General features: G+C 35.9%; 4 protein-coding genes across 5 annotated transcripts in view; 3 read left to right on the top strand and 1 right to left on the bottom strand.

Annotated features, from left to right (window-relative positions):
- LOC129791903 (probable hydroxyacid-oxoacid transhydrogenase, mitochondrial) overlaps positions 1 to 27,130 on the top strand; it is a 294,221-nt gene that overhangs the window by 96,804 nt on the left and 170,287 nt on the right. The window lies entirely within an intron of this gene.
- On the top strand, positions 5,029 to 13,875 carry LOC129791914 (uncharacterized). Its single transcript, XM_055830538.1, has 6 exons — positions 5,029 to 5,985; positions 8,820 to 9,494; positions 11,040 to 11,117; positions 12,546 to 12,683; positions 13,405 to 13,501; positions 13,580 to 13,875. Exons 1-6 carry the CDS (start codon positions 5,820 to 5,822, stop codon positions 13,731 to 13,733), a joined length of 1,308 nt encoding a protein of 435 aa, XP_055686513.1. The 5' UTR covers positions 5,029 to 5,819; the 3' UTR covers positions 13,734 to 13,875.
- LOC129791877 (diacylglycerol kinase epsilon) lies at positions 13,913 to 18,526 on the bottom strand. Its single transcript, XM_055830483.1, has 4 exons — positions 18,269 to 18,526; positions 17,893 to 18,198; positions 16,980 to 17,826; positions 13,913 to 14,345 (listed from the first exon to the last, which is right to left on the bottom strand). The coding sequence occupies exons 1-4, from the start codon at positions 18,416 to 18,418 to the stop codon at positions 14,080 to 14,082; spliced, it is 1,569 nt and encodes a 522-aa protein (XP_055686458.1). The 5' UTR covers positions 18,419 to 18,526; the 3' UTR covers positions 13,913 to 14,079.
- LOC129791802 (liprin-alpha-1) overlaps positions 19,234 to 27,130 on the top strand; it is a 178,184-nt gene continuing 170,287 nt past the window's right edge. For both annotated transcript variants that reach the window (XR_008750745.1, XM_055830328.1), the window contains exon 1: positions 19,234 to 20,460. Coding sequence is in view for 1 of the 2 variants with exons in the window: in XM_055830328.1 (XP_055686303.1) it covers positions 20,212 to 20,460 (249 nt within the window). In the remaining variant the exon portion in view is untranslated. The remainder of the gene's footprint in view (positions 20,461 to 27,130) is intronic.

Genomic DNA, 27,130 nt, shown 5'->3' with positions numbered 1-27,130 from the left:
ATCATATATTTGTGCGATATAGCACAGATGTTTTGTATGATCCCCAAAATAGAATCACAATAAATATTGCCTACGAAATAACAAGTGTTAATTGAGATCTGCATTGGCAACAGAGGAGCAACTTGGGAAGAGAAATCCATGGTCAATTTAGACAAAACTAATTGATAAATATCTGTCTACGAATTGTTCATGCACCAATTGACCCCACAAATTCTCACCCCACACAGTGAGAAAATTGCGTTAAATTTCGCACATAGAAACACAAAACAATTTGATCTTCTTCTCAACTGAAGAAGAATAGGAGTTTCTAAAAAGAATTTCCCCCTCGCTCATTGATTTTATTTTAGGAAAATTGTATTTTTAGGAGAAGAGTTCCAAATGTGAAAATTATCTGTTTGGCCAAGAGGAGAAAAATCATCTCACACTCTCTTTTCATTTTTTTTTGCTTCTTTTGCTCGTGAAATAAATTGCAACATGTGTTCGGCCCAAGAAAAAGGGGTTTTCTGGTAATATTTCGACACATTGGCCAGCCACAGAATCACATTTTTTGTTTATCACCTCTAAGATTTATTTCTCATACCTTTCGTGAATATTTTAGCTGACAATTTATTAACCACACCGTGCGAAAGGTGTGTGTGTCTGTTTTTCACAAAACTCATCAATTTTCACAGAAATGAGGGAAATGAGCTTTAATTTGCGCGTATTTTAGCAAGAATTGTGAGGAGAAGGACCTTCATTCCGCGTGAGTTTACTTACATTTTCAATTTTGAACATTTGTTGCAGGGGAGGGGGGAAAAGGGGAAAAAACGGGAAGTATAAAGGTACTTAACATGAAAGTTCTCGCGAAAAAAAGAGAAATAAAGTTTCCTACTTATCTTTAGGGGCCTATCATTGTGAGAAATAATACTTTATGAATGATTTATGATAAATTTAATGTTTCAAATTGAGATTTTTAACTCACCAGAGGGCTACGTAAAATTGTGGCGACATCTGTCTTCTAATTTTTTTCTATTGCAAAGCCTAAATTATTTGTAACAGAATGAGAAAAAATCTTTAAATAAAACTATTTTTTTTAGTTATTTAACCGAATTTTTATTTTCTAAAAGAAAATGACTCCAGTTTGAAAATTCTTGTTAAATTCTTCCTTCTCAAATAAATAAAATGTAAATTATCTACCTCATTTTCCACCACTGCTGCACCCTTTTCACCATCCCGAAAAAAAGCAATTGCAATGACTAAAGAGAATTTCAAGCAAATTGTACTTCTTCTCGTAAAAACTTTTACTTCTCCATTGATTTTTTTTCTGCACTATCTTTCAAAATACAAGAACATACGTAATTAAAATGGAAAAAGTCCTAATGAACGTGAAGATTCCATCCCCTTTTTCCTTGGCAAATAATTCAATTTTTCCACCACTTGACTCATTGAAATGGAAAAATGTTCGGGGGAATCTCTTTGAATTTTCTCTCTCACAGCAACGTGACCACAATTAACGATGCATTAAATTTATTTAGTTCACTGTTTAATTTAATGATTTTGTATTATTTTCTGTTCCATTTTCTTGCGAAATAAATTAACAATTCTCTGCAGTTTTGTCTAAATATTTTGATAGAGGGATGGTGGGGTAAATAAATTTGGTACGGGGGGAAGGAGGAGTGGTTGGAAATTAAATCGATATTTTCATCAAATCGGTCAACTGACGCCTTTCTCTTAGAGTTTCGTTTTTTGCTCATGTGTGTTTTTCGGGGAGAATGTTTACACAGAATAGTGATTGAAATTGAATCTGTTTTAATGTCTGTGACTTGGAAGCTGTGCCAAGAACTCTCTTGACAAGAAAAGCAGGGTGATTCAATTTCTCACACGAGGATTGTTCTCGCCTTTTCCTTCATACAAAATCCTCTCATCGCGTAATATATATTTGTTTGTTTGGTAATTTGGATGAGACAGAGAAAAGTGAGCAACTCACCCCGCGCGATTAGGCTAATTTTATATTTCATGCCGAAAATCACATGATACAGAAGGTGCAGAAAACTGTGCCCATCTGTGGGAGGTGTGGTGGGGTGGAAAATCTCTCCACAATCGCTTTTCCCGCTTTTCCTCGCACACCCATCAAAACGTCATTATTTGGTGCGAGGAAATGAAGGAAAGAAGAAGCACAGCCGAAGAATGATGGTCTTGGTGGCTATTATTGCGTATATAAACCTCCTGCACGGCATGTGTGCGGCTCCATCGTGAAGATCTGGCGCTCGATCGCGTCATTCTTATCTCCGCAAAAAGACATGACGTCACGTGAGGCAGTTAAATGATCCAACACCTAATAGCCAAATGCTATATTTAAATACAAAAAACCAAATCGTAATCGTTCCTTTAAACAGTCATGCTGCTGTGGCTGAACAATTGATGCTGGCCACGTGGAGAGGAGGTCAAAGGGGGTGGGCGGAGGGCAGGTTGGGCGATGTGATGAAAAACATAAAACGGACTTTATAGATTTAGAATGATTTTCATGTGAACAGGATTGCGCGGGGAGCACCCCATGAGACGTGATATCCTGTGGCCCCACAGGCACCAATGCGTGTTTATTTGAATTGTGAAGTCATTCTCGCCGAGGAAGAGAGAAAACACAAATCAGTCGTGGATACTCTCAAGTTAGATATTTTGAGCTTTTCGCGCTTTGAGATCTTCCTGGCTTTTCCTGCCGCGCCAAGGCTGTGCGTGAGAGAATTAGCAAAGGAAATTTACGGTACAACCTGTCACACTGCTGGTGTTTTTCTTCCATGCCAGACTCTAATGCGAAATATATATGAAAGCGTGGGTGGTAAAGAACTATTAGTTATTGTTACTTGAGTGTTTGTTCGGAAAAATAGGAAAGCTCTCTGCTATTTTCCCAAAAAAAAAGCTTCAAGGAAATTTCTATTGCATGAACAACAATACAAGAATATTGCAATATTTGGCATGATCCCAAGTGAAACAGGATTCATATTCCATGAATTTTCTTAAGTAGAATTGCATCCCAGAAGGATATCATAAAAGGGGACATAATGAGGATTTTATAGACAAAATTTATTTCTTGTAAAATTCGAGTGAAATATTGGAAAGTTTTCTTGAGAATATTGATCAAGTCAGAGATATATTAATGAATGAAAAGCTAAAACTAGGATTTTGGCAGCTTTTTACTTCAATTTTTAGGTAAATGATAATTCTTAATACAACGAAAAATAAATTGAAAGTTATCTCAATATTTATTCTTAATCTTCATTTATTTTTCACTTTATTCTGACTTGTTCTTTACTCAAAAGTTAGCATTGAAAATTTCTCAATTTTGGTAAAAGAATTCAGCAAAACCTTTCCTGGGCATGAATTCTCTAAGAGTGAAAAACTCCCGTGATAAATTCCTGAAGGCTTTAGCGCTTTAAAAGAAATGTGAAAACCGGGAAAATCTTACGGGACTTTATCACGGATGCATTTTTGTATTAGATGATCACGCTTACGTGAAGTTTTCCTCACTTTTTTCCCCGCAAAATGCCTTCGGGAGTTTATCACGAAAGTTTTTTACTCTTAGAGAATATAGCCCCTGTTTATCATAGCTTCTTAAGTGAAAAATGAAAAATGGTTCTGAAAAAAAAAGAATCTGATAAGTTTCAGATTTTCTTGAGCGAAACATGAATTTTGGCTAAAAAAACTCTAGATAACTTTGAAGTCAGACTTTGTGAAAAATTCAAAAAATTCTGAGAATATCTAGGTTATGAAAAGTTTCTATGCTTGAACTAGCTTTTGACAGTCTTTATCAAAGCTTTCATTTTAATTTAACTAAAGTTCAAACAAGGATACATACTACTAAAAATCCTGGAAAGAATTTAAAGAATTTCGGAAAAAGGAAAATTATAATAAAATTAATCTTTTTCTTTTCTGACATATGGATATGTTGTTAAAGGCTTCCGGTGTTCGTCAGAGGAAATTCCCGCTCTTCCAAGGAAAAGCAGCAATTTAAGCCAAAGCTTTTGAGCCTAATAGTGGCTCTTCTTCAGTGGCTGAAAGGACACATTTATTCAAAACATTCAACATTAGTTTATTACATAAATTACTTGATTTTTTTTTAACAATTTCTAGAACCGGGAATTTCCTCTGACGAACACCGGAAGCCTTTAACAACATAAGAAAATATTTTTAAAGGTAATTTTCAGCTACAAAAATAAGCAAAGAAGATTCAAAAGGATTCATTTCGACTTCCGATCCTTAAGTAACGTTCCTAAAACCCGAAAGGACATAACCATCCTACTTTCTTATTCAAAACCTTTCGAATGAATTCTTCTTGAGAATTTTAACGGTAATTTTTCGAACAAAACTGCCTCGAGCCCTTTTTGTGGCGCACCTCTGTTAACTTTACAATTTATTTAGGCATATTTTTTGTGAGTCGCGACATATATTTCGGAGTATATGCATAATTTCCTTGCTCTCTGTTTATTCTCTAATTCCAAATTATGTTCTCCTCTTTGCGGGTATTAGGGCAGGGAAAGGAAGGAGTTGGGGTTGATTTTTCTCACTTACTTAGCTGCCTAAATGGAGTGCACAGAGCGGTGGGATTGAAGGGCATGACTCCTCTCTTTCTCCTAATATGTTGTACATAATTCAATTATTCTGGGACAATGCACTAGTAGTAGCCAATGTCACACTCCCTCGGTCCTCGTCGCATTCGTCTCAGAGTGAAATTATCGCTGTCGGAAACGTGCCAAGACTTCTTGAAAAATATATGCTGTGCTGCTGTTTGAGAACTCAGAGGGACACAACAGCATTTTGCAAGTCATACAGAGGGTTAGTGGGGAACGAAGGGAAGAAAAAAGAATTAAATTATCTATAGAAGACGAGAGGGGTGAATAGAAAAATTCACATAAAAAAAATTCCGGGTGAAAGTTTTGGGAGAAAGTGTCGTGCACGGGGTGGAAAATTATTTGGTCGAGAAATTCTTTTTGAGATTCCCCCGCGAATATTTATTTACAGCCTGTTCGGTCTTTTCAAACAAAGACGAGGGGTCTCCCATTTACATTTCACCGTGGTGCCGACGAAAAATCGGGCTCACTGGCACCTAAAGCTGGTGGCTGCTCTTGCTGAATTTAACATCTTCAGTGAGTGCCCGAGCCTCGATCTCAGAACTTCTCTTTCCGCGCGCGCGTGTGTGGAAATAGCCGTTAAGGAATTTGGAGCTCTCAGTGGTTCCCGAAAAGGGATTTTTTTTTACACATTTTGTTTGTTTCTTCGTGAAATTCAACACCCAATTTCGGAGCTAAACCAACAATACGTGCAGAATAATTGGTGTGCTGAGGAATAATCCCATTTGGAAGGACCATCAGGATTAAATTTCATCACCTTCCTGAACTCTCCAACATCCTCTGAAAGCTCCACGAATTTTCTTTCATTTTTTTTTATTCACCAAAATCAGTGTTTTGTGAAAATTTCCTCAGACTGGCATTTCCCAAGGCAGAGAGCATATAGGAGGCAAAAAAAAATAAAATGTGAAAATTGTGATTGTCAGGGAATATCGACAGACAGATTTTCCACACTATAGCATATATTTTGTGACTATGGAACAGGAAATTTACGATTCAATATTATTATTAGCCGCATTAGCAGTCAAGTTCAAAAGTTTGGTTGTGCGGAAGGCGGAAAAGTGTGATAAAATCTTTTTCTGAACAACTGTGCTGCAGTGCCCGCGTGTTATTAATTTGTGGGTGATCCCCCTGGGGAGTCTTTTTCGCACAGATCAAAGGAAAACTCTCTGGTGGTTTTTGTGTTTTTGACCCTCCTCCGGCCCCCTCACAAAAATCATGTCTACATCATCACTCGGTCGTGATGAGCGAAAGCCCATGATGGAGGCTTTTATGTTCCAACGGAGGGTCCTCCTTGGATGCACAGCCACCCTTGGGCTTTTCTCCATCATCTGGATTGTGGCCATAGCCACTGATCACTGGTTCATCGTCTCCGGTGGACGAGGTACTTATTTAACTCAACACATCTCTCCCAAATTCCCACCAATTAAGCACCAAAATGTGTTGCTCAAAGTTGTAAAATTGCTCAAAAAAAAACGATAAAAATCACATAATTCTTCGGTAGAGTTCTTCTGTGGCATTCGGTCACCAATAGATGTGGGAAAATGCGGGAAATGCAGATCCAAATGTTTGAACTTTCAAACGAACGGCAGAGAAATCGACATATCATTAAATGCAGAGAATAGATGTGGCCCCCGGGGCTATTAAATTGGGTTACAAAGACACGAGAGAATGAGTAATTAAACCCACAGTTATTTTCACAACCAAAGGAGAAAAGTGCAGAATTTTCAAAGAAATGCCGAGGAAAATGCAATTTAAGCGCTTAATTATTTCAATATTAAGTTTTAAGTTTACTTTTTATTAGTATCGTGCTTTAGCCTTCCCCATTTTCCATTTTCAGTGAAGTTTTTGTTTCATAATTTTATAGTTTAATGTCCGTTTGCAATTTAATTAAATGAATGTGGCACGTTTATCAATCAAATAGAGATGGGAAAGTTTTATTCTTAATAATTTAGTTCCAGTGGTGGTTTACATAGGTTTAAACCTTTTCTAAATAAGTATATTCTTTAAGAGAAAAGATTTAAAGCTCAGTAAGCTTTTTAAAAAAAAACAGTCTACTCGTCACGGAAAAGTCTTCTAAAAAAGAATGGAAAATCAAAAGCTCTCGTTAAAGTTTTAAAGATTCGTTTTTAGACTAATCCGTCGTACTTTTACTTATAAAAGAACATAACGTCATATCTGTTCATCTTCTCAACAAATCTTTAAGAATTTTTAAGACTCTGAAATGAGAAGAGCTTAAAAAGCTTAACTGTGCTTTATAGGATTATCTTTTAAAAAGCTTTTAATTGTAGGGGCGTAAGTCAGGGAATGTGCTTGAGTGTCTAACATCCCCTAAAAATTCAGGAAGTTCTCGCTTTGTTTTAGAGGTCAAAACAAATCATTTTCAAAAGAACGTCAAATATTAAAAAGAAGGCTCCATCTATAATTGTGACTCAGAAAACGACTAATTGAGACTCAATTCCCCTTTTTGCGACTCAACTCTTTCCTTATTTAGACTCAGCCTTTGACTAATGTAGACTCAATTTTCAACTTATCTGTACTACAAAATACCTAATGTAACCGCGAGCTTTAACTTAAGGCGACGTTAAAAAAAAGTAATGCAGCGAATATTTTAAGGTAAAGGCTGAGTCTACATTAGTTTAAAATTGAGTCTACATTAGTCAAAGGCTGAGTGTAAATAAGAAAAGAGTTGAGTCGCAAAAAGTGGAATTGAGTATCAATTAGTCTTTTTCTGCGTTACAATAAGGTAAATTTCTTTCAACTTTAGTTTTAACCTTTAAAAGAAACGTCCAACGTTAGAAAAATCGTCATTCTTAAGCTTTAAAAAATATAAGATATTTTTAATAATTTAATTTACTTTGAACGGTAAACAATACATATTTCACTTAGACTTTTAATAAAAATTTCGACAATTTTCATGAATTTAATTTCTTAATTTAAAAACTTTTTCTATTTGAAACTTTACGGCAAAAATTAGCTAAAAGCTATCAAAAATTTCACCTAAATATTTCTCAAGGAATTTGCAGGCTAATTAAAATTCTCATAGAAGTGCAATAAAAAAGGCAATAAATGTTTAAAATATATTAAATTTAAAATGATACATTGTCGTTATATCGATTTATTTTCCGCGGATCATTTGGCAAGATTTTGTGGAAATACTTTTCCTCGCATTTCCCTCAAGTCTGTGCAACATAAACCCTCCCAGTAAATATGCTCCACAGTCAATTTAATTGCAAATTTGCACGCTACCGTGGACATAAGATTTATCTCCATCACTTTATGCTTCAATGAAAGTGATGAAATGCCCATTCGGGTGAGCGGCAGATGCTTCAGTTGCAGGAAATTTAAGAATGTGCCGAGAACATTTTATCTGGTGGTGATTTTGTACACCAAACTGCCTATAAATAGCCTGCCCCCGCCTCATGTACCATCGAACCCCGATAATTACTCTGAGGAGTTGAGATTCTTTTTCACACGGGTTGGCATTTATGGGTTCAATTGATTGGTCGAATGGGCTGAATTAATCTTCTCTAATTGTAGGATTTCCTGCACGATCGGTAGTTGATCAAATAGTTCGATCAATCGATCGTCTTTCCGCTCTTTTTGTACACCAATTTCCCTGCCTCCCTCCTCCTCTTCTGAACTTTTACTAAATCCACAATTACGGATTAATTTTCAATACCTCCGCACTGGGGATTATTGAGGGGGGATATGGGATTGTAAATTGGCGCGCTATTTTGAATCAGGTGTACGCGGTAGGACGGCAGGAGGGGATGGCGCTAAAAATACTATTTTTTCTCTCTTCCTTTTCCCATTGGGAAAGAAAAGAAAAATGTGCGTGAATGTGTAAAATGTGGAAGAAGGCACAAAAAAATCCCCCCGCGCAAAGTTTTCACAGTCAGTGGGTATAAGTTTCGCTTTAGTGAGAAGAAAAAGGAAGATAAATCATTCTGGTTGTGGAGTTTATTTAAAAATATATAAATATGAGTGTCGCTTTTTTTCATGCCAGAGGGGTTTGTGCATTGAAAAAAAAATCACACACAATCAACTGGGAAGTTGGCAGGTTTATTGAGAAGATTTCTATGAGGCTAGAAAGCCAATTTGTGGGAGATGAAAAGGCGCGCACATGAGAGCAATTTCGGGCTCGTTAATGTTTCTTTTGTGGATTTGGGAATGCGAGGGAATGAGTTTCTTTTCTTAAAAAAAATCCTTCCACAGGGATCTTCATCCCAGAGACAAGGAGGTACTTCATGTCATCCCATGCGGGCCTGTGGAGGATATGTCGATATGGGTTGGTACCCTTTGTCATGGCCAATTCCACGGCGGCGCGGAATTTTACAACGTTAGCCTACATCAATGCCACGCAGATTAATCAGCTGAAAAAGACAATTGCCGAGATGGACTTTGTGGAGGAGATGCTGAGTGAGGAGCTCCCGGAGCCCGTAACAGAGATCGACGATAACCTCCGGAGGCATCTCTTTGGACGTTGGGTTCGTGGGGAACGAACGGACTTTGAGGGGCTCAAGACAAAGTACAAGACACTCGAATTCAATGGCACAGACGGCACCCAGGCAGTGGCAAATCGTCGATCAGGGATGCTCATGCTCAATCCGACAAATGTCTCAGCCCTCAATGAAACCATTGGGGCAGCACTGTCAACCATCCCCATCAATGGGACGTACATCAATGTGATAGTCCCAGAGAGATTGAGGAGTGCCCTATTCGATGGATGGGAGGATAAACCCAAAGTCATTCACCTTCTGTGGTCCTTTGCAAAGGACATGGAGATCCCCATTGGAATGATCTCACCCAATGGTACAAAGTTGATCATCAGACCACCGCTGCCGCCCAAGAAAGGCAGAGTAGACAATGGCTACGAATACATCCCCTTCAGTAAGTTCTATTATTTATTTTATCGACTTTACTCCTTCTTTATTAAACAGTAATGGTCATTGAAATAGAACCATATTATGTAGTTTTGTGTAAAGAAATTAAGGATTTATTGAATATTTTATAACTTGTTTCAATTGAAAGTTAGGGAGATTTCTTTAAAATAATTTAATTTCTTAAAGGAATGTTGTATTTTAGACTTACAATTTCCAAGTTAGATTGCTAAAACCGTTAAGAACAAGGGGTGTTTATCTAAATGAAATTATTCGGATCTTCGGAAATATTGGCGATTATTGATAAAATATTCGGATGATTTGCCAAAGAATTGAAAATATTGGTTTTTAATCTCAAAATGGCTCAGATTGAAAAGCTGTAGCTCAAAAAATATTTAATCAAGCTTCAAGAGGACTAAAAAGCTGAGTAGTAAATTTTAACCCGAAACGTAGTAAATTCATACCTAATAAAAAATGAATTTAAGCATAAAAATATATCTTTTTCAATCCTAAAAAGTCAGAGATTGAATAATAAAAGCTTAAAAAATATTAATTCATGCGTGGAAAAGTGAAAAAGTTTAGTATATTCAAGGCAAAAAGTAGTAAGTTTAACCCAGAACTTGGTAATTTCAAGCCCTAAAAACAGAGTCCTCAAATTATGAAAAACCCTTAAAAAAGTTTTTATTCAAGTTTAAAAAAAAAGCACTAAAATTAAATCCTAAAAGTATTAAGTTCAAGCGGAAAAGTAGTAAATTCAACCCAAAACGTGCTAAATTCAAACCTAAAAGTATTACCATTTGGTATGTGCAACCCTAAAAAAGCAGCCTTCAATCTCAAAAAGCTTTAAAAATTATTTAATTAAAGCCTAAAAAGAACTAAAAATAAAGCCTAAAAAGTAGTAAATTCAAGCCTAAAGGACTGTAGTTTAATTCGATTTCATGTTATTCAGCTTTTATCAAGGGATATTTATGATGAATTAAATTATTGATTCGCCACAATAATCAAAATATTCGTCAGATAAACACCCCTTGGTTAAAAATTTCCAATTTAGATAAATTCTAAAAGATCGAACTGATTTTTATTACCTACTAGGTACATTATTAAAATAAAAAGGCAATGCGTAAGAATTAGTTTATGTAGATTTCTAATCAGATTTGTTTGATTCTTGATTTATTCTTCATGTTCTTTGACTAAGAATTTGAAAAATAAAATTGAAAAAAATTGAATAATTAAATTGAATGAAAAATTGGAAAAATTCCAAGTTGTAAAACTGGAAAATGATATGGAAAACTATCTCTAAAAAATTAACATTTAATTAGAATTGAAAATTAATTTTATATTGTTTGTGAAAACAAGAACTTATCTTTTTCAGAAATTAACACTTTCCCTTACTCTTAAACAAATTTTTAAATTAGTTTGAAGTCCTTAAAATTAAGAAATTGTTTGATTTTTACTTTGATTCTTTCTAACGATCATAACTATTAAATAAAATTACATAAACCTTTAATAAATTTAAATTTTGCATTCCCCAGAGCTAAAAATCTTTCCTTTACAGAACGCTGCAAATATCATGACTTCTCATCAGTTGAAGATCCCACAAACTTAGATCCTGCCATTGATGATGAGATAATCAGTGAGTATAATCTTTGTGAAAGTCCCTCAAAAATAGCCGTGTGAAATTAGATTTTAAATTAGATTTCGGGAACAATAAAATTGCAACATTCTCTTGGCTCTTGTTGCAAAATAAATCAGGTGTTTCGCGCGTTGATTTGCCACAATGTAAATTTTAGCCACAAAACAGACACACCAGGCTCTTCTAAAAGCCCTTCTTTGCGAGTAAAAAAATTCTCTGAATTTGCGAGGAAAGCGAAAAATTATTATTATGCTCGTAGAAAGCATAAAAAAGCGTTAAGAAGTCAAACTTTTTGAAGTGTTTGAACATAAAAACGATTTTTTTACAACAGGTGAAATAATGTTTGTTCCTGAACTGATTAAATTGAGGGAACATAAAAACGATTAAAACAGGAAGCTTATTTCTTCCTCTATGTATAATTATTTTTCTTCTTAGCAAATACTTCCGTTTGCGGTTAAAATCATCTCTCATGCGGAACATTTCTCTACACAGAACAAATATTAGTTTCCTTTCTAATTTACACCGTGTGGTTAACGAGGTTTGCTTTATTTCCTCCGCAAGAATTTTTCTTTGTTTTTCCTACATCTCCAACGTTTAGTTAATTTTCTTGTCACAATTTGAACTTCGTGTAAATTCGTAAATAATCATATGTCAAAATTCAAATTTAAATTAACGGAAAAGCTCGTTAAAAGCAGTTTAGAGATTTTTTTCGACAATCTCTTTATTTTTTCCCCCATTTTCCCGAGAAATAAAATATTATTCTGAATAAATTTCAACGATGAGTCTCTGTTTTGAGAAATTATGGTGAAAGTTCAAAGAAAGTCATGGCAGTTGCATCCCAATTATATCGTTAATCTTTCACAGAGTTTTCTGCACAAAAAAAAAACATTCAAAATAAATTTCTTTCCTTGGGAAACAGAATTCGTGCGAAGCAAAAAGGAATAAATCAGTGTGAGATAAATTAACTCAAAAAAGCAGAATAAATTTATTAGTTTCCCCAATGTGAGGCATGAATTTTCACTTAATTATTAACCACATAATTACAATAAAGAAAAGTCATCCTAGAAAAAACTAGAAAGGTTGATATTACCGCACTCCTGAGCCTGAGACACTCATAATGATTTACTAATGCCTCTGTCACAACTACATTATTCACTCCTAAATTTTAAGAAAAGTTCTAACAAAGTATTTTTTCAGCGAAAAATAATTATCACAACACCCATAAATCACGATGCGTGCACGGAAAATTACTAAAAGAACTACAAAAACGTTTTTTTTTTCCTCTTTTAAGAGGGATGAGAAAAAAATTTATTTAGAATAAATAACGACGCCCACGGATTTTTTTTCGCGAGATGGACGCTATACTAAAATTAACTGCAAGTGTTTGAGAGACAATTAATTTGGGGAAATCTCTTGTTTTTCTTACAGATTACACAAGAACGCAAGCCACTTTTGCCGTGCTCAGTCTCTTCATCATGTTTATGGGCTTCTTCTTCTCAATCTACACTTTTCTCAATCCCCGCTACATGTTTAAGCGTCTAGCAGGTGGAATTCACTTTATATCGGGTAAATACTTGTAAAAGAAATCATCCCCCAAAGGGCAATTCACAGAGAGGGTGGGATTTTTGGTGGGAGGGGAGCAACAAAAAAAAACCGAAGGAAGCTAAAGAGAAAGTATAGAACTTCATCAAACACTGAGATGAAATGCTTTAAAACCTTTAAAACTGATTAAAACTGAATTTATTGTCGAATTTTCGTTTCAATGACAAACAGGTTAAGGCGTCTTTCAAAATGGCGGACAGTTGCAGCGTCTCTGATCATTGCAGCAACTTTTTATGCTAAATTCAACTCATTTGAATGAATTCCTTACATTTTTCTTACCTTAATCTTTAAATTAAATTTATTATTTCATTAAGAACTTTCAACAACAAAATAGAAAACGAAAAATCCTTTTCACTGACGCTTTGGAAAGTAAAATGGCGACCTAACGATTAAATTCAAATAAAATAAAATCATCAATAGTAAAGTTTTCATTCCTTTCCACTACAATACAATAAATTTGAATAGAAATTAACAGCTTTCAGTGGAAAGATAGAACAGAACGTTTTATTAATTCAACAAAAAAAAAGTTCTTGAAAGTTTTTTTTTGTTGAAAACTTTTCCCTCAGTGTTGGCATCGCATTTAGAGTCCATTAGGAAAAGTTTTGCTCCTCTCCTGCATTTTATTAATTCACCCTCGCACAGGGAAACCACCCCCCATCTCATTTGCATACTCTCTTGTTTTCAGCGGCAACGAGTCTCGTTGTTATTCAGGTGTTGGCGGCTTCTATTGAATACCAAAAGGAACATCTCGCCTACACCTTCCCCAAAGGCGCTACATACAGGTGAGCCAACTCACCTTAACGCTTCAAAATCTCTTGATTATTAATCTGCATCTTTTTAATGTTTTTTTTTTCCTTCAGATTTGGTTATGGGATTTTCTTGGCGTGGATTTGCTTCGCTGTGAACTTGATATCGGCAATCATGTTCTTCTGGTACTCCAAGAAGAAGAAAGGCTCCAAGGCGGCAACGGATGAACTTGGAATGGCTGATGAACCCATAAACATCGGACGATAGTGATTTGAGAGAGATTTCTTGCTCATGAATTGTACATTTTTATCTGTTTTGAGAGAGAAAAATCTCCTTAATTTGTTCTGTTACAAAAAAAAACGGCTACATTTTTTTTTAAAGGAAATAAAGGCCATTCGAAGAAGAACAAGGACTCCATCGCCTGATTAAATAAAACTTCCCTTCCATTCTTTTTAAGCAGTCTAATTTTTATTCTAACTAACCATCCATGGACAATACCAATAAATAATATTTTCTTTTAATACAATAAATTCGCAAATAAAACTTGAGATTCCGAAAGAAAGATCACATTTTGAAGTACACAGTGCTGGTTGATTCTAGAGGGGAATTCTCCTTAATTCTTCCTCTTCAATACAGTGGCCTGGTCGGTGCATTTGATGACAATCTCACACGGTGTCTGCTCCCACGGTTCACCGTCCACCTGCACGGGGCACGTTTTGAGGAGCCGAACCCGTGCAGTCCGCGCCTGACCCAAGCGAATGGGTTTACTGAGACCAACTTGTAGTTGGGCAATGTGAAAGGAGGAAACAATGCCCAGAACTTCAATTATCCCATCACCAAAGCTATTCACGGCTGACTCATCTTCATCTCTGCTCATTTCTAGAGAATTTTGATTAAAATTTTAAACTTTTTCCAACAAAAATTAAAAAGAAAAATGGCTGCAACGGACGAGTTTCTCGGTGCGGCGAGTTTTCGCCTCGAATCGTTACATTCCGAAGCGACCCGAAATTCAAAGTCAATCATAACGCGTTCAGTTATAAAAGTTGGTATATACCACAACGCAGAGGGGTCAGTCTATATGCGTTGTAATTTAATTTGTGAGCAGTATTAGTAGACAAAATTGATTTTTTTTAAAATGAAATTCATCAATTTGAAATACAAAAAATGGTTATATCTCAAGTCCTATTAGACCTACAGAAAGAGAGCTATTCACAATCTGAGGAGTTAGTCCCCAAAGATGTAACTAAATTTAATTTTTAAATTATCATAGGGCATTGTCAAAGACTCAAGAAAAGCGTGGTCATTTCCCGGAAATGCGATGGGAAATATACGAATTTTCACATTTTATGTCAATTCGGGTGGAAACTTCTTTGATCTTTTTCTTAATTTCTAGTTATTCTAGAAAATTCCTTTCTCTATCACATGAAAGCTGTTTTGAGGCCTAACATTATACCCAACAAACACCTTGCAACTTTAACTTTGGAAACTCTGAAGCAACGTTGCAAGACAGTTTATTCCTTAGTTGCTAAAGTTGCAAATATGGTTGCATGGAAAACGATGCAGTATACTTTATCGCGATGTTGCCGAAATTTCAAGATTTTCTTTATTATTTCAATAACTTGAAAAATTTAACTGTTTTTGCATTCTAAAGTCTTTTCTACAACTTCTTAAAGAATAGTTTACCTAAAAACACACTAAAATATCAATTTTAAACAAAATAATTAACTTGTAAAAAATCACCTTAAAAATAGTTGCAAGAAAGTATATATCAGCGTTGCGCTAGTTGCAATAAAATGTAAATAAATAATAAAATATTAATAAATTTTCCTAAAATGGTTTAAAAAGTATATAATGCTTTTCAATTTTCTAAAGATTTCCAATGTTCTAGAAAGTTGTAGAGAATTGCAAAACCTTTAATTTGATACCAAGTTGAGTAATATCGGATAAGTCGTTCAAGATATATGGCTCTTAAAACTTTCAAATTCTAGAATTTTTCAAATAGCTTAGCTATATCTTCTAAACGATGACATAGATATTTTTTTCATTTTTTGCATGGTGAAAGATATCGAGTCCAGTTACAACATATCAAAATTGGAGAGTCAGACATATTGCCCCTTAACCTGCTGGCCGCCAAGACCTTGGAGCTTCCTTAGAGCGCCAAGGTGGGGTCGTTGAACGACCCCAAGAAGGAAGTCGATTTTCTCATAAACTATAAAACCGGGAACTGTCGGGTCACTACCTTTAGACTCCTTATATAGTCCTCTTGCCCCTTGCATCACAAATTCGCCACCCGGAAACACGCAGAAGAAGATATTAGGGAAAAACATTTTTCACTCATTTTTCACACTTTCTTCGTGAGAAATTTGCCACGAAGTTGACTGCAACTGCTATTTTTTTCACTACTTCCCCACATTCCCCTCACTTCCCGCACCGTGATAAATGGCAATATTTCTCGAATATTCTTTATTGTTTTGCACATTTATATGCTTCTAATTATGTTTTATGTTGTTTATGTTACTTATTCGCGATAATTCTGACACTGAGATGGTAAAGTGAGAAAGTAAACACAACCCTTCAACCCCCTTCAACCATATGATTTATGATGTGACTAACTTCATTCTAAGAAATTTTCCGCAGCATGGCCGTTACACCAATTTTTGAATTCCCTTCTTCTACATTTTCCTTAATAACTTTTCTTGTGGTGGTCGGATTGAGCTGAAATTTTTACACAACCTCCTCAGATAACCAAAAAACTTATTTCCAAAAGATGGGAATGGTATCTTTTATATTTATTAAGTTATAGCACGAAATATAGGGCTGGGGTCGTTCAACGACCCCGCTTGGCGGCCTAGAGGTTAAAGTTAGGTAACTTTTGTTTTTGTTTTTATCGCCTCTTGCGGCCATTTTTGGAACTTGGAATATTCTAGACAGTTATAGGGCTTCTGGAAACCTTTCATTTGATACCAAGATGGTCAAAATCGGTCAAGCCGTTCTCGAATATATAAAAAAAAACACTTTTGGCTTTAGGCCGCCATCTTTGCTAAACGGCTTGACCGATTTTCAAGTATGAATTATCGATGGAAACGACTCATTAAGCTCTACAACATACTAAAATTTCACAGCTCTAGCTATATGAGGGAAGTGTTTGACGGTGTTTCAAAATGGCGGACGGTAACCATCTTGGATTTTGAAAATGCGAAAAAATGAAATTTTACACCCATTTTTCTATAGAAAACTTCAAACCGGAAGTCTCGATCTGTTACTATTTATTATCGAGCTATAAGGCAAAGTTTGGGATGTCTAAAGCGTGCTCATACCAAGTTTGAGCCCGATCTGAGGTGGTCGTTTTTTCCGACGATTACAATACTTGGTGTTGGCCACGATTGTGGTATACCAACTAATAAAGATTAGTTTTTTAACGGTTTTTGAACTTCAAACGATCCGAAAAGAAAACTTTTCAACATGAGTTTCTCGTTCATTATCTTTAGTAGCCATTAGAAGCAGAAAACTCACCCCAGAGCTTCACTCCAGCGCCCCAAGAATCAATATTGAGGAATACAACGGATTGAAGCTCAGGCAGTTCGATCTTCTCGTCGTCCAACCAGAGCTCTAGCTCCTTGTCCAAACCCACACAGTCCGGAACGACAACCTGATGCGTCCCAAAGCAGAGATAGAGCATCTTGTTGATCAAACGACTGCTCAGCATGTAAAATTGACTCTCCCGTGCACGGTGGAAATTCAGCGAGACCTGCGCATCTACTCCGACGCTGAAGTAGTTGTACATGAAGACATTGCGCCGCAAGAGTCTCTTCAGGGGAATCCTCGAGGATGCTCCTGCAATTTCCAGCACCCACCGATCGAGCTTCGCCACTTCGGCACGCTGTACTTGCTGCAGGAACTCAATGGGATCTATTGTGTCCGGGGCCTCAGAACCCCAATTGAGGACACGCGAAAGATCATTCCCTGTGCCCAGGGGAAGGACACAGATCTCCGGAAAAGACTCCACGGCCATTGAGAAGAGGGTATTCATTACCCAACCGATTGTGCCATCCCCTCCAGCCACGAGAACCCGGCAGGGCTTGGGGCTGATACGTGCCACCCACTGGAGGGCATCTTGAGGGCCCGTGCGAGACATTTCGGCCACTTGCAGGGGATTGAGGACTCCACGGAAAACGGAGAGAATATCATCGGCACGACTACTGCCGGATTTGACGTTTGCAATGACAATGAGGGGCTTCCATGTTGGCCATGGTGCTGCCTTTATGCTCTTCAGCAGTAACTTGGCACTCCCACGCCGTCGTACGGCATCAATACAATTCGGTGGGATTATTAAATCGCGAAATTCACCATAATCACAGTCCTAGAGAAAATCGATTGAGAAAATGCCGCAGAACCCACCCAAAAGGCTACAGGAGGGAGTACTTACTTCACTCATCCGTGGGAAACAGGCTGTGTGAACACACATTTGGCACCAGATGCACCGGAATCCGCAGAGACCGGGCCCATGGACAGCATCCATGTCCTTCCGGCATGCCGAGCAGATTCTATTGAGCGGTAAATTTCCCTTTGTCCACTTGTGCCGCGACGGACGATCCTCCTTTGAGTGCTTCTCCTTGCACTTGAACAGCTTCTCAGCCCCTTTTATGCATTCCGGATGCGAACACACCCCACAGCTGTCACAGAAGCGTCCCGTGGACACCAGGAGAATCTCACAGACAGAGCAGTAGCATCCCTGAACGCATGAGAAAGACAAATAAGCCTAAAATTCCCGGGAAACTCTCATAAATCCGATTGAATCTTACTCTGTCCAGGAGCTTTGATGACTTCCAACTGTGCCTCGGTCTACCCTGAATGTAGACAACGTCGTGAATCAGGAGGTACCTCACCACATACCAAATGGTCACTGTGAGTGCTATGATGCCCGTGGCGAGGGAAAAAGTCCACTCAATCATGGGAAAATGCTGGAAAATGCAATGAAATGTTTGATGCAAAAAGCACACACAGAGCCGGCTGTAGGATGTCCGAAATGTCCGGAAATGTCAGTTTGGTCCTGCACAAAACTGAAAAGAAGAAAAAGAAGAAGAGCACTGACTTAATTACATTAATTACGCGATTTAATTACATTACATAGGCGTATAAAAATCGGCTCATACACAGTTTTTCTCAATTTTCTTGCGTTTCCCGAAGAATTTCCCGGCCGGAAGTAGGTTTTTGCAATCATGAAACGACGGCGCACTCATCAAAAATGCAGAAAGTCCGCGAAAATCCATTTCCCGAAAAACCGAGTCGTGTAAAATTCCCAACCGTCTTTCCGCCAGCCCCAATTTCCGCACTGAACGGCTCCCCAGAGGCCCCGGGGCACCCATAAGTATTCCAAGTATAAGTATTCTGGCCAAAAATTGGCGGAAAAACAAGAAAATAACATTTTTGGGGAAAAAGCAAAAAAGAAGTTCGTTGAAATTCAAATAACATGATTTGTGCAATCGGACGCGGCCAACCCGGTGGGACCTTGATGACAATTTTTTGTCCTTCTCACATACATTTTAATTTAATCTTCGCTTTCACGGCAGCATTAGAACCTTCTATATTTTCTTTTAAAATTTCTCGTTGTGGTCTCTGTGTAAGAAAATCAAAAATTTTCCACAGCATAAAAAATAATTTTCACACTTTTCACAATTATCTTTTGGGAAAAATAATTCAAAAACTTCTCTCCCGCCATTCCAAGGGGTACGTGCAAAACCGGGCTCACTACCAAAATGTCAAGAGAGTTGTCAAAATTTTCCAATATGGCGGAGTGTTGAATTTTTTTTAGTGAGAAAAATCATAAATGTAAAGAAAAATCGGCAAAAAGGCGTGTTCGCGTGTGAAAAATGGAGCCTCAGCTTGCTTTAGCCGGCCACGAGGATTTCCCATGCGAATGTTTCCGGTAATAAACGGCGTGTGTGCTTGAGAAAAATAAAAAGACGGTGCATCGCTGAAAAATCTCGCACCACACTTTTTTTGGGGGATTTTTTTATGTGAAAAAAAGGGATCGACGGAAAATCCTCGCACACGCATTTCCCACGGAATTGGCCACTACAGCCACACAGCTAAACTTTTGCACTTGCCGCTTACAAAAGGGGATTTCCCAGAGGAAACTCTTTCGGGTTTGTTTTCACCCCCAAAAAGCTTCTCAACAGCACCGTCTGTGGACAGTTTTATTTTTCCTCATTTTGCGAGAGCTTTTCCCGGGGGGCAGCAGCAGCTACACCGCCGCGAATCCCGTTAGCATATTCACGTGCCACCGCAAGGAGTTTATCACAGTGTGTGGGCTAATAGCGCCCCCACATCCGGCTGCATCTGGACAGGGAGGATTCAGGCAGGAAGGCTGAGTGTGTGTGCGGAGTGTGTGCAAACGGGGCCACCCACCATTGAGCGTGTGGAGTAAAATATTGCTGATAGTAGTGTAGAGAAGTGATTGAATAATCACTGATAATTTGTGAATGAAACAACATTGATTGTAAACTCTTTTTCAATTGTACAATCATCTCCTAGCTCTTAATAGTAGTAGTAGTAGTAGTACCTATAGTTTGTGAGGAGCTCGCATCCTTCACTCTCAAGAGCTCCCCACAAAAAAAAGAAACAACATTCCGGACAAGGCCGGAGGAAAGTAAAAGAAAAAAAAAAGAAAATAGTGTGCGTGAAAGATAAAAGAAGAAGTGAAAAAAAAAGATTAATTTGTGTAGTGAAAAAGTAAGAGGAAAGAATGTGGAATATGATGTGCGACGTGATGCCCACGATATCGGAGGATAACATCTCCCAGCGGTCCTCCCAGTTCAGCGGGGAGGATGCCAATTTTGAGCAATTGATGGTCTCCATGCTCGATGAGAGGGACAAGCTGATGGACAGCCTCCGGGAGGCGCAGGAGCGTCTCAATGAGAGTGAAGTTAAACTCACGGAGACTGAGAAGGAGCGAGATAGCCTCCAGAGACAAATTAATGCCAATCTGCCACAGGTAACATACATATATATTTGCCTTCGCATTTTTTTCCCCAATTACATCATTCTCTCTCTCCAATGTTTCTTATCTTTACCTCCTTTTGATTATTCTTTTACATTTTTTTCTGTGTTTGTCGCGCACAACCCGAAAAAAATCACAAATGCGACATCTTTGGCTATTTTGCACACACAAATACACATATGTTCACATTTTTTGTGTATAGGGGAGAATGGGGTAAATTGGTTAAGATAATTCTTGTGAAAGATTTAAGTTTTGCGGGAAGGCCCCGTTGAAAATCTTTTGTTTTCTCTAAAAGATTTCAAGATTTTGACATTTTGCTTCACATTTCTTTATAAAAAAGAGTAAAAAAAATACTTTTCAAAATAATTTTAGGAGCTTTCAAAACGATTTTTGGAAAAGTGATTTATTTGTTTTTTCCTTTTAAATTGTTGGCAATAGAATGATTTAACCTGCTGGCCGCCAAGACCTTGGAGCTTCCTTAGAGCGCCAAGGTGGGGTCGTTGAACGACCCCAAGAAGGAAGTCGATTTTCTCATAAACTATAAAACCGGGAACTGTCGGGTCACTACCTTTAGACTCCTTATATAGTCCTCTTGCCCCTTGCATCACAAATTCGCCACCCGGAAACACGCAGAAGAAGATATTAGGGAAAAACATTTTTCACTCCTTTTTCACACTTTCTTCGTGAGAAATTTGCCACGAAGTTGACTGCAACTGCTATTTTTTTCACTACTTCCCCACATTCCCCTCACTTCCCGCACCGTGATAAATGGCAATATTTCTCGAATATTCTTTATTGTTTTGCACATTTATATGCTTCTAATTATGTTTTATGTTGTTTATGTTACTTATTCGCGATAATTCTGACACTGAGATGGTAAAGTGAGAAAGTAAACACAACCCTTCAACCCCCTTCAACCACATGATTTATGATGTGACTAACTTCATTCTGAGAAATTTTCCGCAGCATGGCTGTTACACCAATTTTTGAATTCCCTTCTTCTACATTTTCCTTAATAACTTTTCTTGTGGTGGACGGATTTGGCTGAAATTTTTACACAACCTTCTCAGATAACCAAAGAACTTATTTCCAAAAGATGGGAATGGTATCTTTTATATTTATTAAGTTATAGCACGAAATATAGGGCTGGGGTCGTTCAACGACCCCGCTTGGCGGCCTAGAGGTTAAACTAATATGAATTGTCTAAATCTTGCAATGAGTATATCAAGTTGTAAGAAAAGGATTTCTAACAGAATAGCTTCTTATCTTGTTTTAAAATCTAATTAGTTGATCTTACTCGTGAAATTAGAAAAGTAATCTAGAAAGGGTTGAACCACGGTCCAGGTTGAACTAAACAATTAAAAGTTGAATGACAGTCAAGGTTCAACATTTTCTTGTGGAGATTTCTTATTTATTTACATTATTTATTTATTTAATCAGTAATGGGAATGTCATCATTCCTGATGATTCCCCTAAATAGATTTCTTATTGTTTAATATTGAAAATCATCAAAATTTAATTTTTTGTTGTTGAAATTACTCATTTTGCTTTATTTTTTTTTATCGATAGTTAACCTATTCTAAGGTCAGCATTGAAATTTTGAATCTACTGTTAGATTACTGATCATAATTCCTCTTAAAATATCATTGGCTGAAATAAAAATAAATAATAAAAATAATTAGTGTTGTTATTCTGATTGGTTGAGAAGTTTAAGCGAAGCGTCCATTGGTTACATCTCTCCACCTACATACCTATCATTCTGATAGCAGCATGACTGCAAGGAGAAAAATTAAATAGATAATAAATTAATCAAAAAAATACACTAAAAATTTTAACTAGAAAAGTTAAGACCAACTTCTAATTTCTATAAAATGTTAGACCTAAGTGCTAGGTGAATTTAACCTCTCCATGCGCTTTTATACTAAAAGATGAGAGCATTCTTTATCATTCTTTTATAGTAAAAAAACATCATTGTGTCAATTATGTTGGAATTTGATTTTTATTCTATATATCGGATTTTATGATAATTCAATTTTTAATTCTACAAGTATTATTTATGCGTTGAACCATGATTTTCTGTGGTATAGAACTGTTGAATTTTTGTTCAAACTAATGCTTTTGAGATAATAAACTTTCAGACAATCGACATATTTTTGCTTTTATTTAATTAACCGGAATCTTGGACAGGATCTCTCTCATAGGGCTTAAGTTATGCAAAATAAGGATATTTTTTATTAAAATATACATATTGAAGAATGATTTAAATCTTTTGATAATTCAACTTCCGGTTTTGCGGACCTAAACAAACCCGTAATTTTCCTTTGAAAACTTCTAAAAGTTAAACCTTTAAAAATTTCTAATGATTTTAATTAGTATTTTATTTACATTCCCAAAGAATTCTATTGTTTTGCAAAAGATAGATCTTTTATTTTTTTTTCAAAGATTTAATATTAAACTGAAAAAAGGAAATGAAAAAAATCATTTCCGTAATTTCCGATCAAAATCAGAACTAAAACCAATAGTTAAAATTGAAGAGAATATTTTACTTACATCATATAACATAATTTTTTTTAATTTAATTTCTTAAAATTCTTTCAATCAGACACAAATTGATTGAATTTTATAATAAAAAATCCCATTTTTCTACCTTTATCAACGAAAAGGGAATTTCTTGTAATTCACTGCGTTTTTATGAATTCAACTTCAAAATTAATTCAACGATCGTAAACTTTTTGCAGGAAGTGTAAAAAAAAAGTATGTACGTACATAAGCATGTAAAATTACCATGAAGGAATAAATAGGTAATTCACGTGAAAGAAGAAAAAATATCAATTACCCAAAGCTTTAAATTATTGCTACACCGATGAAACCGATGATCTCTTCAATGGATTGGCTAATACATTGAATTTTATAAGTTGCTGAATGTGTAGAGGTATGTAAAATCAACCATACTATGCCTCAATTTACTCTACAACTCGCATGGTTAGTATATATAGTTGGATAGGAAGGTATTTTATGAGGTTGTATTCAGTCAGAATATGGTCACAAATTCTCTCATATTCTAACAAAATCTCAACGATCAAATACATAAGATTTTTTCACAGTGTATTAGCAACATTGTGTACATGTAAGTTTTTATGTTGCATTAGTAGAGAAGGAATACGTAGGTTTACACATTGGAACGTACCTTACCACTCACGATTCATTCAAGCGGTTTACGAATTTTCAGTCTACTTTCTCACTCGCCCCAGTGATGGAGTACTCAACTCTTTTTTCATGCAAAATTTCCCACTTTTCCACACTTGAGGACTTTTGTTGTTGTTACTTTTCCTTAAAAAAATTGTGTGTGAAGAAAGTTTATTAAAAAGAAAATTTTTAATGAAAAAAAAAGAGTTTAATGTGTTTTTTATGTGATTTTTCAAAGCTCTGCCCAAATGGCATTAAAAGTTTCTTTTGCAACTTAAAAGATTTTTTTTTAAAATAATGTGCGGAGGTGGTTTAAACAACATTGATTAGGAGAAGAGGGAGAGAGAGTGAGAGAAGAAGAAGGTTCAATCACATAAATGACATAAAAATTGAATTATTTGGTGACCACAGAGGAATCATTGTGGATAAAATGAAAGAAATGTGAATGAAGAATAAGATTGAAATGTTGAGAAGTAATTTTATTGAAAGAAAATGGTTACAGCTGTTGCGTATATTTTGTCTAACATTTTACTGTTATCTCGTGAATACTATATGTTCTGCTTTTCGTCTTATTTTGTGTGGTACGCCGATACATTAAACGATTTTATATAAAGTTTTGAGTGAGAGAGCACTGCATTCTTTTCTCTATATAAGTATATTTACATTAACCACAAAAAAGGGCGCCTCTGTAAACTTCTTTACAAATAAAACCGCATCATTGTAACCTTATTGAGGAGAGAGAGAAAACAATTTATCGTGATTAAAAAAAAAAGACTGAAAAAATTCAAAGAATAAATAAATCAGCTCAGTTTGGATCTTTAGGGAAATGGAATTTTAGAAATGAGCAAAGACCATGCCCATTTTTCTCATACAAATCTCCGTTATGTAATAAATGATAGACAGTGTGGACGACAGATATGTTGTAAGGTTTGAATGAAAGATGTTGGTCTATAGGAAAACCTTATTTGGCAAAACATAAACTGTTACTATTTTCTCTTATTCAAGAAAATCATTCTCTAAGCAATGCAATGAAGTGTCTTTTATACTAGAAAACTTGAGATAAAAAATCTTACACTAAATAAACATTAATTATTAGGGGAGAGCGGGGTTAAAAAAGTCACTTAAGGGTTTAAAAAAAGCTCAAAATATCATATTTCCCAAATGGATAAAGCGAAATGTATAGCCCATTTCTTTGGGAGATTTAGTGCCATATAACTCTTTCTCAGATCATTTTCTTCTATCTAGCTAGGAAATATGCTATTTTAAGCTTTTTCTAAACCTTTAAGTGACTTTATTAGCCCCGCCCTCCCCTATGTACAAAGTATTAGGAGCTTCTGTTCTTTCTTAATTTCTAATTGGTTAGCATTGAATGAGCTGAAATTTCGTGCAGTGACATTTAAGGCTGTTGAATATTTAATGAGGGATAGTAAATAAGCTTTTGAATTTTTAAAGGATATATTTTTGAAAAGCTCCCTTTTCAACGATTAATTTGCAAGAGTTGCAAATCTTATAACGACGGTATTTATAAATTTTTAACAATTCTCATTAGTTCTCGAAAGTTTTTACATTTTCGTTTAAAGTTCGTTGAATTTTTAAAATTAATCTGAGATAATTTTAGTTTAAAAGCTTCTGATAGTCAAAATTATGCTTTTAAACAGCCTAGAATTTTTAATTTAAGGACGCTACAAACTATTTACTGATTACTGTCTAACGGTTGCTCTTTAAAGCTCACGAGAATGATTTACGGTTGTTATTTAAAGCTCTTGAATGTCTAATGTTCGGACAACTTTTGAAGAAAAATAATATTTGAATTTGGCGCGCACTCAAAGTGGTGAAATCGAGTGGGGAAAATATAGAATGTGGGGAAAAAGGGAATGATTTGGCGGCAAAAATGACAGAACGAATTTAGAAGGCAAAGAGTATGGAAACAAACGTGCTTGCTCCGTAATAAAGTGTAATTTTTTCGCGTAAAATACGGGAATTTCGCAAACACTCAGTTTCTCAAACAATACGTAACATTACGACGTTTAGAAGTATTTTTTCCCCTCTTCTTCAGGCATTTAAAACAGTCTGAAAGCTTTGCCACTGTTGGACAAAAATTAGTCAATTTGTTAATTTGTTCTCTATTTTCACCACTTCGAGTGCGCGCCAAATTTCATATATTATTTTATTTTATAAGTTTTCCGAACACTGGTCTAATAATTGTCATTAAAAAACGTAGAATTTTTAAGGAATTCCGAATAAAACTTCCGATTTCTAAAAATTGCTTATCAAAGCTCACAACGATTATGAATGCCAGAAAAAACTTTGAATTTTCTTTGGACAATTTCCAATACAAGCGTCTTGTTTTTATTTACCGAATAGTAACTAAAAATCTCTTCAAGAATTTATGACTCGAGAATATCTCTCAATTTTCTGAAGATTGGCAAATTATATCGATTACGATTGAACGCTTGTTTATTCTCTATTAAATATTATTAAATGTTTTAAAATATTAAGGATTTTTAATCAGGTTTCTATTCGATAATCTAATATCAATAAAAGCTTATTAACAGATATTTTTATCTGTTGCCAATTTATGCTTCCAATTGGTTAATTATTCTCATTAAAAGAGCTCCTAAATGTTTATTTATTGTGATTGAAACTTCCTACTATCTATCGAATATTGTCTTACTTGAAAATTCTTGATTAGAGCTCCCAATTGTCTAATGATGTCACTGAAAAGTTACCATTTCTAATGATTTTTTAAGGCCGAAATCTTTATTATTGATTAACCATTAAGATTTTAAAAAATCAAAAGACAGATGAACCATTAAAGTTTCTAGTGCTACATTGTAAAAACGGATAAGTCGGCTCGGAACCGATTTTACAATGTAGCCCTCTAATTAGTTGGTATACCACAATCGTGGCATACCAAGTATTGTAATCGTCGGAAAAACCGACCACCTCGGATCGGGCTCAAACTTGGTATGAGCACGTTTTGGACATCCCACATTACGAAAATGGTGGTGGAAAATTTTTGATCCGGCCGGCCGGCCGGCCTGCCGGCCGGTGCGCCATACTTTGCCTTATAAGTCGAGAACGGTAAAAGATAGAGACTTCCGGTTTGAAGTTTTCTATAGAAATGTGGGTGTAAATTTTCTTTTTTTCGCATTTTCGAAATCCAAGATGGCCGCCATCCGCCATTTTGGGATATTGTCAACCACTTCCCTTATAGTTAGAGGTCTGAAATTTTAGTATGTTGTAGGGCTTAGTGAGACGTTTTCATCAACAATTCATACTTGACAATCGGTCAAGCCGTTTAGCAATTATGGCGGCCTAAAGCAAAAAGTGTTTTTTCGATATAACTTGAGAACGGCTTGACCGATTTTGATCATCTTGGTATCAAATGAAAGGTATTGAGAAGCCCTACAACTGTTTAGAACATTTAATGTTTCAAAAACATCCGCAAGAGGCGCTAAAAACAAAAACAAAAATT

The sequence above is a fragment of the Lutzomyia longipalpis genome, chromosome 3 (assembly GCF_024334085.1).
Source record: "Lutzomyia longipalpis isolate SR_M1_2022 chromosome 3, ASM2433408v1".
Lineage (NCBI taxonomy): Eukaryota > Metazoa > Arthropoda > Insecta > Diptera > Psychodidae > Lutzomyia > Lutzomyia longipalpis.
Note: the sequence above shows the minus strand (reverse complement) of the source record. Positions and strands in the feature narration are given on the sequence as shown.

Excerpts from the sequence above, each read along its gene's own strand:
- LOC129791914 (XM_055830538.1), top strand. The coding sequence starts at position 5,820 with ATGTCTACATCATCACTCGGTCGTGATGAGCGAAAGCCCATGATGGAG. Across the intron at positions 5,986-8,819 it reads CATCGTCTCCGGTGGACGAG|GGATCTTCATCCCAGAGACA; the intron begins GTACTTATTTAA and ends ATCCTTCCACAG. Across the intron at positions 11,118-12,545 it reads CATTGATGATGAGATAATCA|ATTACACAAGAACGCAAGCC; the intron begins GTGAGTATAATC and ends TTTTTCTTACAG.
- LOC129791877 (XM_055830483.1), bottom strand. The coding sequence starts at position 18,418 with ATGATTGAGTGGACTTTTTCCCTCGCCACGGGCATCATAGCACTCACA. Across the intron at positions 17,827-17,892 it reads GTTTCCCACGGATGAGTGAA|GACTGTGATTATGGTGAATT; the intron begins GTAAGTACTCCC and ends GATTTTCTCTAG. Across the intron at positions 14,346-16,979 it reads CGCTGGAGTGAAGCTCTGGG|AAATGAGCAGAGATGAAGAT; the intron begins GTGAGTTTTCTG and ends AAAATTCTCTAG.